The 13,217-nt window shown below is 35.8% G+C and overlaps 1 protein-coding gene across 1 annotated transcript; it reads right to left on the bottom strand.

Annotated features, from left to right (window-relative positions):
* Nucleotides 1–5,832: 5,832 nt before the first annotated feature.
* On the bottom strand, nt 5,833–9,345 carry LOC125205205 (4-coumarate--CoA ligase 2). Its single transcript, XM_048104028.1, has 6 exons — nt 8,185–9,345; nt 6,848–7,046; nt 6,609–6,754; nt 6,453–6,520; nt 6,269–6,371; nt 5,833–6,150 (listed from the first exon to the last, which is right to left on the bottom strand). The coding sequence occupies exons 1-6, from the start codon at nt 9,250–9,252 to the stop codon at nt 6,025–6,027; spliced, it is 1,710 nt and encodes a 569-aa protein (XP_047959985.1). The 5' UTR covers nt 9,253–9,345; the 3' UTR covers nt 5,833–6,024.
* Nucleotides 9,346–13,217: the final 3,872 nt, after the last annotated feature.

The following is a 13,217-nucleotide window of genomic DNA, read 5'->3' as shown; positions in this document are numbered from 1 at the left end:
GGTCTATTTCGTGGTTTTGATGCATAATAGGAAGTGAATTAAGAGTGAGTAATAGTTTCTTGATTGATAAGAAACAGAGTATTGGCGGAGACGCCATTGGACATGCTGAGGAATAGAAACTTCAGGGTTTATATAGGATTTCTGGGATTTTTTTAGAAAAATGACGGTTTAAATAAACCAGTTTAAGTTTAGGGTAACTCCGGTGGCTGGAAAACCCGTGGGGGGACCAACGCCATTGCCGTCGGACGGGGGGGGCGGAGGACGTTAATGCGTTGTTGGGCCCGGCCCTCCAAAATAAACCTATCCGCCGTGCGCCTCGCTTAGGATCATCGTGGGATCTTGGGTGGTACCCCCTTCCCAGGGCGGGGGGGGCCTCCACCCCCAAAGCATACAATCGATGTTGCCCAACACCCCGGGGAAACCCCTGCACCCCCCTGCATAAATCGCCCGGGGTCTTCGGGGCTCGGGCCCGAAGATACCTCTCCCCAATATCGCCCAAAGCCCGCGCAAAACTCCAAAGGGGCACTGCGGGGGACTCCCCAAAGGGAGGTACTGCGAACATGCGGTTGGGGCCCCCCGTCGCCGTTCGGGGCCGTACCCCGATTGGGGGGTGTCCGGGGGTTTCGGCCCTCCTCTCGATCGGTTCGCCCCTTCCTCTCCCAACGATATCATAAAAAGGGCGATGCATCCCAAAACGTGGCGAATAATTTGAATTGTGCAAGTGCAAATAATAACTCAACCTTAAAACTTTTCTCAAAAAATAGTTTTGCAGAATCTTCAGAGAGGATATTTTCGATATGAGAAGTTATAATTCATACTAGTAATTTAAATAAACATCTATGTTGGTTATGACAACAAGATTATAATTTTATATTTGATTAAGCCGCTAATATCATAAACATAAAATACTTTTCATTTTTTTTATAAATTTAACATTGTTTGTTAAAAATTACTTATAAAATTTGATGATTTCTCAGTAGTAGTACTCTTCCACTTTCAATTTGAGATGATATACTTATGGATTGGGTAAGGATCATTATGGACAGAGACGTACAGTGAAGCCCAATTTTTCATTGGGCTCATGCCCATCTTATAGCACCCAAATCGTGAGGGGGTTATTTTATTAACCACCCAAATAATGGGATATTACTATTGTGGCCTACGTCCTTGCATAATCATATGAGCAATACTCATTAATTCAGTTCATTTCATATTGTTGTAGTACGATAAATTGAATTATTTTTGGATTTGTTTTTTATTTTATTTTAATAATCATTCAATTCATTTTCTCATATATACTATTACGTCCTTGCATATATCAGCGAAATTGTACTCCGAATTTTGAAGTTTTCCCTAAGTGATATTAAATCTTAATAAAATGTTAATTAGTATTGAACGATGAAAATTATTAAGTATAAGTGTGATTTTCATACAATACAATCTTATGATAGATGATATGTGTTTATAATGTAAATAAAGCCCAAATATTCATTTCTACTTATTTTCACACGGCCACTATGAATTTAACAGGGGTGTTATAATTTATTCCAAATGACACCTGAGGATTTTGTGGATTATATTAGTAAGCCAAGTTTCCAAACTAGCATGAGGTGAGCCAAATCATGGTTACTCGAATACATGAAGACATGAAGTAATTTTATTTAAATCAGATTGCCTATATTTGTGATATGTTTCAAACCGTATCGATACGTACATTATACTATATATAGTACAAATTAATACTATTCGCCTAATTTAGGTTGAGCTCAATTTAACAGAATTAATCAATTTAATAGTAGAATCTTTGTGAGACCCTTTGAAATTCTTTTAAGAAACCATTTTATTATTTACTAGGATAGGATAGTGTATTAGGAGGTGTTCGGTTTGCAAGATTATAGCTCAGAATTAAATATGTAATGTATTTGTTTATTAGATTCAATTCTACAACTCAAACCTAGATGGATAATTATGGGATAATTGGTCATAGTTAACCCTCTATGACTAATATAATCTCACACATCTTGTATCTTGATACTATTTTATATAGGAAACCGAACACTACTTGAGTAAAATTATAGTATCCCGCATAAAATGTTATTGCCTTAACACAAGTATAACCGCAAGTGTACGGAGTTAATGTTACAAATAGTAAGCAAGAACATCGTATCCATAGAGACAATGAGTGTCAACCTAAGTATCACGAACCAACCTCAACTACTATCTAGATGAATCGGAAAGTTTTGGTTTTTCTAAAACTACTTGAAATCAAAGCATGAACAATTAAAAACAAGTAGAGAACTAAAAGCAAATAAGAGAAAACGGATGTAGATCAAGGATGAGGAAGGTAGAATCCTAAAGGATCGATAACAACTATCCTATGCTCAACTAATTTCCAAACTATGCCAACAAAAGGTCTCAAGGGTTATTAAGCTATCACTAAAGTAAAACCATATCTTCTCCCGAAGCATACAATTTATAGATTATTACCTAGAACCAAAGTGTCCTTCCTAGAAATAAGACAACAACTCTTAAATGCTCCTAAGATACTTAGCTTCATTTAAAGGCTCAAATCTGTCGATTGTATTGGCAAAGACGTCAACTTCTCTTCTTTCAAATTAAACTACTCATCTCCCGAGTATTGTAGTAAAATCCACATGTATTTATAACGTGACCAGTCAAATAAATGTATAAGCACAAGAGAAGTTAAAATAACCACATAAGCCAAGGCGTAGAAAAAGGAAATCAATTAAACATAAGAATCATTGTATCTCCCCCGTAGAACTCTACGGAGGGTTTAGCTACTCATGTTTAACAAAAAATTCAAAGAAATATTCAAAAACATTGTTTGAACAAAGCAAAACCGAAGGTAGAAACTCCTAGAATTGGATGGGCGGATTGGAGGCCTCGTCTTCAATTTTGCGATGAATACTCGTCCTCTGCTCGTTCTTCTCTTCTTCCTAGGTGAAAAACTGGTATTTTTGGGGTAGGAGACGTGTAGAATGATGAATGAGGCGTTTCCATGCATGGTCTATAAATTAGGGCTCGAATTTCCTTCTTTAACATTGTCAGACGAACCTGGCGGGTCGCCAGGTTCGTGGAGCATCGAAGTTGGCGAGTCGCCAGTTGCTTACGGAAATTCTGGGCGATGATCCTGGCGAGTCGCCAGGTTGGATGTGGGCGAAGCTGGCGGTCCGCCAGCTACGTACGACAATTTCGTCCTTTTTCATCCCGGATGCTTCCTTTCGCCATTTAAGCTCATTTTCGACCCTTTTCACACATTATTCACAAAATTGTCAAAATACCAATATCATAGAGAAGTAGCTATAACCATGTCTCAAAGTACACAATATATGATTAAAACCAAGTAAAACTACCCTCTAAAACCATGTAAAATCCAACTGAATCACCGGTTACCCAACTGATCCAGCAGACATGCTTTAAAGATAAGCAATGACTCGTAGACTGACCAAGTAGTGGAAATAGGTTCAGGAAGTGCACACTTGAAATAGAAATAATGCGCAGATTGATCAAGCAGATATTACCCAACTGATCCAGCAGACATGCTTTAAAAGAGATACAATGACTCGCAGACTGACCAAGTAGTGGAAATCTAACTGGTCAAGGGGATTTCCTAGAATTTATCTACGTGTCGTTGGGCGTGCAAACCCAAGTTACTTCCAAAGTCTTAACCTACGATACTATTAGATAGTAAAGGAAAGTAAGGGTCGAATCCCACAAGGATGAAGCGGAAAACACATGTGTAACGGACATTTTGGGATGGCTGCTGCCACGCATTAAGTGGGTTAAGTTTTATCTACTTGACTGAACAGAATTAACTAAAAGGGTTTCTAACAGATCAACTGGACTAGTGCATGCGAAAACACCATTTCAACTATTAACTCATTTTGACTGATCTGAACGATAAAAACAAACTCAGAATGCAAACGAGTGAACTTTATGAGAACTAGTCATGATGCAACACGATGAAGATGAGAAATCAGATAAGTACAACTAGATCTATGCCAACCAACTAAGCAAACAAGTAATCAAACAGTAACATTCCATAATCTCGTAAATCTTAACAGGGGAAATCGGATCTGACAGAAATTAAACTCTAACCAGCGAGATCTAAGAACCCTAATAACAATCGAGAACAAAAATCAATAAACTAAGCATAATCAAACTTGTCATAACCAGATCTAACATAAAAACCAAGGAAAATTTCATATAAGCAACGGATTCAAAAGTCCATATGAATTTAAGCTAAAAAACTTGGAAACTATAAACAACTACAGAATTTTAACTAAGTCTAAACTAAGAAATGCAAAATAAACGGTGATAATCGTTCCTAAGAGCTGGGGATTCTAGCTAGAACTGGTTGTTCCCTCCCTCCAAGTGTAGAGGCAGAGAGCTTTTCTCACGGTAACTTCTTCCTTTCCTTTCTCGGTATGAATTTTTCAGTATCAGGTGCTCCCTTCCTTCAGATTTCCTCCTCCTTTTATATTGCGGCCGACTGCTAACAACCCTAGGGTATATCCTCTGTCAGCTCAAATCTCTAAGGCATATTCCTTGTGCGCTACCGTCCGTACCCTTGCAGCAGAAAGGCATTTTTGGACTCTCTCTCTTCTGTCCTTATCTTTTATCCTGATGTCCGCTTGATCAGTTTGCACTGCTTTCCTGACATCTTTATCAACTTGATCAGTTTGTACCACTTTTTGGCCATTTTTTTCTTTTCTGCTTTCGCTTGATCAAGGAGCACCTACTGCTTGGTCAACTGACAATCTGCACACTAAAACCTCAACTTTTCTCGCATTATCTCCCCAAATCAGCATTAAACCACCATCAAAATTATGCATGAAATGAGTCTTATCAATGGAAAAAATCTAACTTTTCCAAGAGTTCATGACTTTAGAGGCAATTTTTACTTTTTTTTTATTACACATGTAGGATAAGTCATACCTCCGGCGTGCCACGCAGGATCAGTTTATGCTGGAAATGTATTAGGTCGTGTCGGTTGGGAAATTTACAACACCCAATAAAGTTCATGACTTTTCATACAACTTTTAAAGTTGATGGGAAACCAAACTTTTGTCAAACTTCATGACTTTTGAAGCAATTTATCCAATCAAATTTAAAGGAATTTAGACCTAATTTATGAATTTATTTATTGTAACTTTCAATGCAACAGCGGTGTTGTAGGGACAAGATTCCAACAACTGATCAAACACTCTCAAAGCCTTTTGTCAACAACCAGTAAAGTTACTATTCTTTTATGTTCATTAATTGATAAGTAATGGACTCTATGTATCACATTCAAGATGTTCATATTTTCTTTTTAGTTTGTCTATTTAAAATGTCCACTTTCTATATTTGGAATTAAATCTCTCTCTCTCCTCTCTCATCATTAAAATATTCAATTACTTCCACCACTCTATTTTATCATAAACAACTATTCCACCTAAAATTCTGTGTTACTCAAAAATATGATCATCTTAAATGAGACGAAGGGAGCGCTATTTATCCTGTTAAAAAATGCTATTGAAAATATAGTAGAAAATGCAAAAGGGCACTCAAATCCCTTTGTGATTCTATAATTTGGACTACGTAACCTGAAATGTTTTTGGCAATTTATCGATAGTAGATATTCATGGGATTTCAGTAATTAAATATATAAATTAAAATATCCTTTGTAATTCAGTGTCATTTTTCCTTAAGATTAATTAGTAAAGCTCGTGTTATTTTAATTTTACAAAAGACCATATATAAAAGAGAACGTATTGTTGCATGAGTTTTGCAAATTGCAATGTCAAATACTATTGAACCACAACTTAGTTATTGCAAAGATTCAATGGCTCGAATAAATAGTGAGATAATTATTACAAACAATTACATGACAAAAAACTGTTTGCTTACACAAATAAATTATATAAACATGAAAAAAAGTACTACTCCGTAATAAATAGACGCGACTTAGTAAATGATAAAACAAAAATAAATATTTCCGGAGGTTGAATATATATAGAATTAAGTGGTGGAGTTTGCTGCCGCCGCAAGCTTAGCTCTCAGATCTTTCCTTAATATTTTACCAGATGTAGACTTGGGAATTGAGTGAACAAAGTAGACTTTGTGTAGTCTCTTATAAAACACCACCTGCTCAATTTATAACAACAAAAAAATAATCACAATTTGTTGATAGGAGTATATACTACACTTTTTTATATATCTAGAATTGCAATAAAAAAATTATTAGGATTTTAATTTAAATTACCTGTTTGGAGATGAATTCTTTAACAACTTCTTCAGTAAGTTCGCAACCATTTGATGGAACTACAAAGGCAACAGGAACTTCACCAGCAGCTTCATCTTTTTGCCTATTGCATAAATATAACAAAATAGTTAGATAAATCTAATTAGTGGGTAGTAATTAAAAAAAATCTTAATTGATTACTCACGGCACGACAGCAGCATCAGAAATTTGGGGATGGGAGATGAGAAGAGCCTCCAGCTCAGCTGGTGGAACCTGCTCATCGTAAACAATACATATGTTATATCTACATTTTAATCACATATATACATAATAAATACTAGTAAAAGTATAAGTAAGTTACCTGAAAGCCTTTGAATTTGATGAGTTCCTTGACCCTATCTACAATGAAAACATCGTCATCGTCGTCCACATACCCGATGTCTCCGGTGTGAAGCCAGCCGTCCACGTCTATGGTTCTAGCAGTCGCCTCCGCATCATTTAAGTACCCTGTTTTCACATATTTATGAATCAACTAATTGTTGCACGAGATAAATTGCATATGTTAGTATAGTTGCAAATTACTAATTAAGAAGTAAGTACCTTTCATGATCTGGGGTCCACGGATGCAAATTTCGCCCGGTTGGTTGCGGGGGAGGGAGCAGCCAGTGTCCGGGTCGACGACTTTGAGCTCAGCGTTGCGGACCACATTGCCGCATGAACCGGACTTGGTTGGTAGTGGCAACTTAGCGAAGGACGGCGACATAGATAAGACCGGCCCGGCCTCAGTCATGCCGTAACCCTAATTTATCATAAACCCACCAACTTATTTTCTTTAATTAAAGAAATAGATAAAGTAACATAAAAGAGATACTACTACGAAGTAACCAAAAAGAGGTCATGAATATTAAAATTAATTTTTTTGGTTATTTTCGAGTTGACACTATACGAAATATATTTATTTTAAAAGATGGCGTATACTAATGTTATAAGTACTCCACATTTAGGTAGAATAGTTTATCTGCAATCTTAAATTAGTCGTAGTACTTTGGCAGGCCCACAAATTACACAGATGCACTTATACGGCTCTATTTTATTGCCAACATACTAATAACTAATCAAAATAAGGAATTAATTAAGCAAATCAAAATGCAATTTTTTGGATGTATACAAAATAAATGCACGGTTCGTAGAGAGAGATATTGCACCGAATTTTCAACAAAGTTAGCTGGCGCTACCATTCAACATTTATTGATCAATTAGAATGGCTTACTTAATTTGATTTCATTTGATTTAACCCCTTTATAGTGATACTCCCGTCAAAACTCAAATCTCAAATCAGTCTATTTAGTCCTATAATTTCTATAAATTGTTTAAATAATTATAGAATGATTGCCAATCTCTGGAGTTGCCACCACGTAACATGCATGTTAAAAATTTGTACACAAAGTTATGTACTTAGCCATGAATAATAATATCATAATTTCTATCCTTTTTTTATTCTAAGTGGGTTAGATAGAACACAAGGAATTCATGATATTTGACAAAAATAATAAATTTATGGCCGGATTAATAAATATAAATTTCCTAGCTAGTTTGTCCATACTATTATAATTTTTTTAAGTAATATTAAGTTATAATATAATTCAAAACCAACAAAGTAATAGATGCAAATGTTACTATAATAAGGATTCAAATCAGTTAGTTATATATGCAACACATGTAATGAATAATGACAAACTAATCCTACCTAACTTCACATTCCTCCACCTACCCAACTAATTTTCCTAACACTAAATTTAGAGTAAAATAAAGTAAATTAATTAATAATAATTCTTATAATCTCTAATTAAATTGAAATTAGTATTTCCGGTATTAATTGATCATTTAAAGGACATGAAAAATAAAGTTAGGTAAATCAGTTATTTTTCACTTTTCACCTGTCCAAAAACCGCTTGCGGCAGGCGGCTGAGCAGAGCCGCTTCCAGCTCCTTCCCAAGCGGCGCCGCCCCAGACAAAACCATCCTAATCGAGCTGAGGTTGAAGTTATCCACCAGAGGATTCTTCGCCAGCGCCAGCACAAGCGGCGGCACCACCGCTGCCACGGACACGCGGTGGCGCTGAATGAGCTCCAGCAGCGAGCCGATCTCGAATTTCTGCATCAGCAAAACCCCCGCGCCGGCCCTCAGCGAGCAGAGCAGCACCGAATTCAGCGAGTAGATGTGGAAGAGCGGGAGCACGCACAAAACGACGTCGTCGGGCTTCAAATACAAATTGGGATTCACCCCGTCCACCTGCTGCGCGATGCTCGTGATCAAGCTCTTGTGCGTGAGAATGACGCCCTTGGGCAGCCCCGTGGTCCCGGACGAGAACGGCAGCGCCACGGCGTCGTTCGGATCGATCTCCACCTCGGGCAAGGCCGCCTCGTCCGCCTCGGAAAGCGCCGAGAAAGGCAGGCAGCCCTCCGGCGGCGCGTCGATGGTGACCACGGAGAAATCCTCTCCGAAGACGATGGATTCGTCGCCGGTGTCGCGGAGCTTGTCGACGTACATGGCCTGCGTGACGATCATCTTCGACTTGGACGCTCTGAACTGCTTGAAGATCTCGTTGGAGGTGCAGAAGGGGTTGGCGGTGGTGGTGACGGCGCCGATCATCGACGCGCCCATGAATGTGAAGACGAACTCGGCGCAGTTCTGGAGGAGCGCCATCACGACGTCGCCTTTCTTAATCCCGTGGCTGGAGAGGCCGGCGGCGACCTTGCGGCAGATGAGGTGCGTCTCGGCGAAGGTGTAGGAATTGCCGGCGCCGGTGCCGACGAGGAGGCAGGGGCGGTCGGGGTAATCGGAGCAGTTCTGGAAGCAGTAGGTGTGGAGGGGAATGTCGTTGGAGATTGGAATGGTGGGGAGTTTGGAGACGAAGATGTGAGTTTCCTCCGTCGATGGAGTCTGCGGCAGCGCGTGAGATGAGAGCTCCGGATTCTGAGCTTCCGCGGCCGCTACCGACAACATTGTGGATCGCTTCTCTTTTTTAATTCTTCTTCTTCTTCAATTGAGAGAGAGAGAGAAAAAGAAAGAAGAGAGGTGGCAGTTTTGTGTGAGAAGAGAAGAAATAATGTATAAATACGAGAAGAAAGGGTGTGTTGATTTTGAGTAGGTAGGTGAGATTTACGAGAGGAAGAAACGGTAGCTGCAACCGCTGACGCTGCGCAAACCATTACCAAGCGATCCACCTACTCTTCTTGCTTGGGCTAGTCAATTCTTCATTATCTTTTTTATTATTATTATTGTTTTAATTTACAATAAATCTACATCACTAAATTTTATACAGTCAAAAATTAGTTTATTTGAAAAAAAAATAGGTTTATCTATGCATTTAATTAAAATATATGGATGCGTATATAGTACATGAAAAGTGCATAATATTGTGGTCATATATTTTGATTTGTGTATAATTTTTTTACTTTTTAGAACAATTTATGCATACTTTAATTCAAATTTTAAAAATAATACAAAGAAAATTCAAATATAAAAATTTAAAATGAGGTTAAAGGCTAATAAGTCTTTTTAACTTGTTCACTTACTATATTTGTTATTTTAATATATAATTCATACATCAAATTATTAATTTAACCTTATTTTGATTGTATAAAATTTGATTGTTTATCGTTACTCTTTAATTTATGGTATATTTTTCATATTTTTATTATTGTGATGGAAGAATCGTGTACATAATTATTTCACCTCCTGAATAGATCAATTATGAATTGAACTGGTCTTTTCTAATTGATCATGTTTCGCTGCTAATAAAGATGCTTTTGTACTCCATTCAAATGGATTTTAAAAAGTACTCTACGGCTGAAGATTAGTTTTGAAAATGTGTTTAATTATCAACGAATTAAGATGATTTTTTCTATAATTGAAAAGGTATTAGTAAAGTCATTCGTTGTTGGAGTGTCCCATTTATTAAGATATGTACTAAAATGCAGGCCTGCTTAACCGGTTCTCCGGTTCTCGGGGACCTGGAGAATCCGGTTCCGGTTCCGGTACCGGTTCTAATGTTTTCATAAATTTCGGTTCTGGTTCTACTCGGAACCGATCGGTTCTTATCCGGAACCGAATAATATATATTAAATTTAATTTTTTTTTATTAAAATTGAAGTATAGTAATTAACGGTAATTCATTTATTATTATCAAGGTTGGTTTTGATTCTTTAGTTTTACTGAATGTATTCCTTTGTTATTGCTTAAAATAAATGCTACTCTTGGTTTGACTATATAATTTTCCAATTTATGTGTTTGGATCATTATTTACCATTATACTTTGAATGCCTTAAACAAAAATAATTTTAACAGATCATGAAAGCTCTTAGAGGAGTCAAGGGTGGAGGTTACTAATCGAGGAAACGTGCGAAAGAATATACCATGACTCTAGTTTGACATCACAGACAACTCGTGGGCTAACGTGAGAATCAAATTTCTTGATACTAAGTGGAGATTATGTAATTTTTTGTTATATATAAGTTAAATCTAGTTTGGTGTCAGATTAAAATTAGGTAAATAATAAACAACTTTTCGTTAATTAGTATACTTAAATTAAAATTAAAACTACAAATCGGTTCCGGTTCGGAACCGGTACCGGCCGGTTCTTACCCGGTCGGTTCCAACCGGAATCGGACGGTTCCGGATCCGGTTCCGGTTCCGAGATTCATGAGATTTTGCAACCGGGTATCCGGTCAACCGGACCGGGTAGAACCGGAACCGGCCGAATAAGCAGGCCTACTAAAATGTATGAATTCGCAACTTCTGGAATTTTACCAAAAAAATGTGTGTGACCACTGGTCCGGCAACTTCATAAGAAGTTGTTCAGTTATTACACCTATAGATATAGGTACCATCTCCAATTGAACCATAGCATTCACCACAATTTGTTGCTTATGAAAAGAGAATTACTTATATGGAGTAGTTGATGAATTGTGTCATGAAATAAAGAATACTCCTATATCGTTTTGAATTTTGATTTAGTTTTGTGTAGTAGTTGAATTTTGTGAAATAAAGAATGCTAGTACTATATCGTGTTGAATTTAAATTTTGTACAGTTGTTTGGGAAGTGGAGTATTTACATTTGATTTAAGATTCATTTAAATAATGTGTTGGTTGATGCGACGTGTGGATTTTGGATGATTGGCAGAGTGCCATTTTGCATAGTTTATGCATGGTCGGTCATGTTGGATATTCAACGTTAAAACGCGTGGGGTTATTTCCACTTAGGGGATATTCACTGCTCCATATCTGTCCGTTATTAGAAGTTCCGATTTATTATTTTAGTCCGTCCGTTATTAGGAGTTCTGATTCACTTTTACTATAAAGAGTAGGTACACCCACTTTCCACTAACTCATTTCACTCGCATTTTATTATAAAACTAATATATATAAATAGGCCTAACATTCCACTATATTTTCTCACTTACTTTTCTTTATATTTCTTAAAATTCGTATCGAACTCAAATGAGTTTAGCATGTACAGAAGGAGTACAAAAGAGTAGTGGAGTACTAGTATATTTTTTAGGGACACAAATTAACATGCAAATTTTATATTGAGAAGTTTATAAAAATAACAATAATATAGGACGCAAGTCCTTAAATTAAAGACAAAGTAATTTAATTTTTTGTTTTTTAAACACTTTTATTTGTGTAATACGTTTTTTAAGGCATTAATGATATATTTAAAAATACAAATCAAAGTCTTTAATTGTATTAAAAATGTCATTTAACGGTTTCTTTTTATTATAGTGATTGTTAGTACTTCTTCGCCCATTTAAAATAGAAACATTTTCCTATTAAAATAAAATTGAAACAATATTAATCATGCATGAGACAATTGCAAAAAAAATTTAAAAAAAATAGTACTTCTATAATTTTACATTTCAAAAGTTAAAAATTTGATTAGGAGTCAATAAAAACTAGTAGTATGATTTAAATGACCACTATTCTTTTTCTTATTAGCATGTGTTCAAATACAATATCTAAATAATATGAGTATTAGTAGAGTAGTATTACTTTATTCTCTCTCCATAGTTACAAATTTTGGTCGAATTTGTGAGGAATTCATCAACAAAGCCTAAATTCACAATTTTTATAGTTAAATTATATATTTATCAAAAAAATAAAATTTGAAAAATGTTTGTAATTTACAGATCAATAATCATGTGAAAAATTTAGAATTGTACTACTAGCTAGGAGTAACTTATTATTGGAGTAGTATAGTAGGAGTAACTTATTGCGAGCCTAGATTTTATTTTGTGTAGTAGGCACTTAATCATTAACTTGTATTTTGCAAAGCGAATTTATGAACATCTTGCATGTACTAATAGGAATGTTCGATTTGCAAGATTATATCTAAAAATTAAATAGTACTCCTAGATGGATAATCATGTGATAGTTAGTGATATATAGTTATTCCCTCCAATTAAAATAATCTCATAACTCAATTATAGATTAATTATCATATGACAATTAGTCATGACAATTGAACGACACCTACGTGCTTATTTATTTTATTCAAATAATGAGTAATGATTTATTTCAGTTGTTGATTTTGAGATTTGATACACAAAGTTATTTTTTGCTAGAATTATATATTAACATAATCATGAAAATGTTCATTAAAGCATATAACTATACTATATATACCCTAAGATGAATATGCCACCGAATTGAATCTCTACCTACTTCAATGCACATTTCTCAATCTCTAACCTAACTTCCTACCATCAACTAAACCAATAAATATTATAGACATCATCATAAGGTTATAATTAATACTAACTGAACCTCTATTATATAAAATAAATCAAATGACCACTCTTGAGCCTTTTTTTGGACCATAAATAAATATATGAAGTTGAACTTTTGGAGGTGCAACATTCCTTCAAGCAATCAGACTTTTTTTATGGGAAAAATCATAAATATTCATT

This window comes from Salvia hispanica, chromosome 2 (genome assembly GCF_023119035.1).
Source record: "Salvia hispanica cultivar TCC Black 2014 chromosome 2, UniMelb_Shisp_WGS_1.0, whole genome shotgun sequence".
Taxonomy (NCBI): Eukaryota; Viridiplantae; Streptophyta; class Magnoliopsida; order Lamiales; family Lamiaceae; genus Salvia; species Salvia hispanica.
This window is presented reverse-complemented; position numbering and strand designations above follow the sequence as displayed.

What these genes read in the sequence shown, in the direction of transcription:
- LOC125205205 (XM_048104028.1), bottom strand. Translation starts at nt 9,252, where the DNA reads ATGTTGTCGGTAGCGGCCGCGGAAGCTCAGAATCCGGAGCTCTCATCT. An exon ending in TGGACCCCAGATCATGAAAG is followed by an intron (nt 6,755 to 6,847) that starts GTACTTACTTCT and finishes ATGTGAAAACAG; the next exon opens with GGTACTTAAATGATGCGGAG. An exon ending in TCTGATGCTGCTGTCGTGCC is followed by an intron (nt 6,372 to 6,452) that starts GTGAGTAATCAA and finishes TTTATGCAATAG; the next exon opens with GCAAAAAGATGAAGCTGCTG.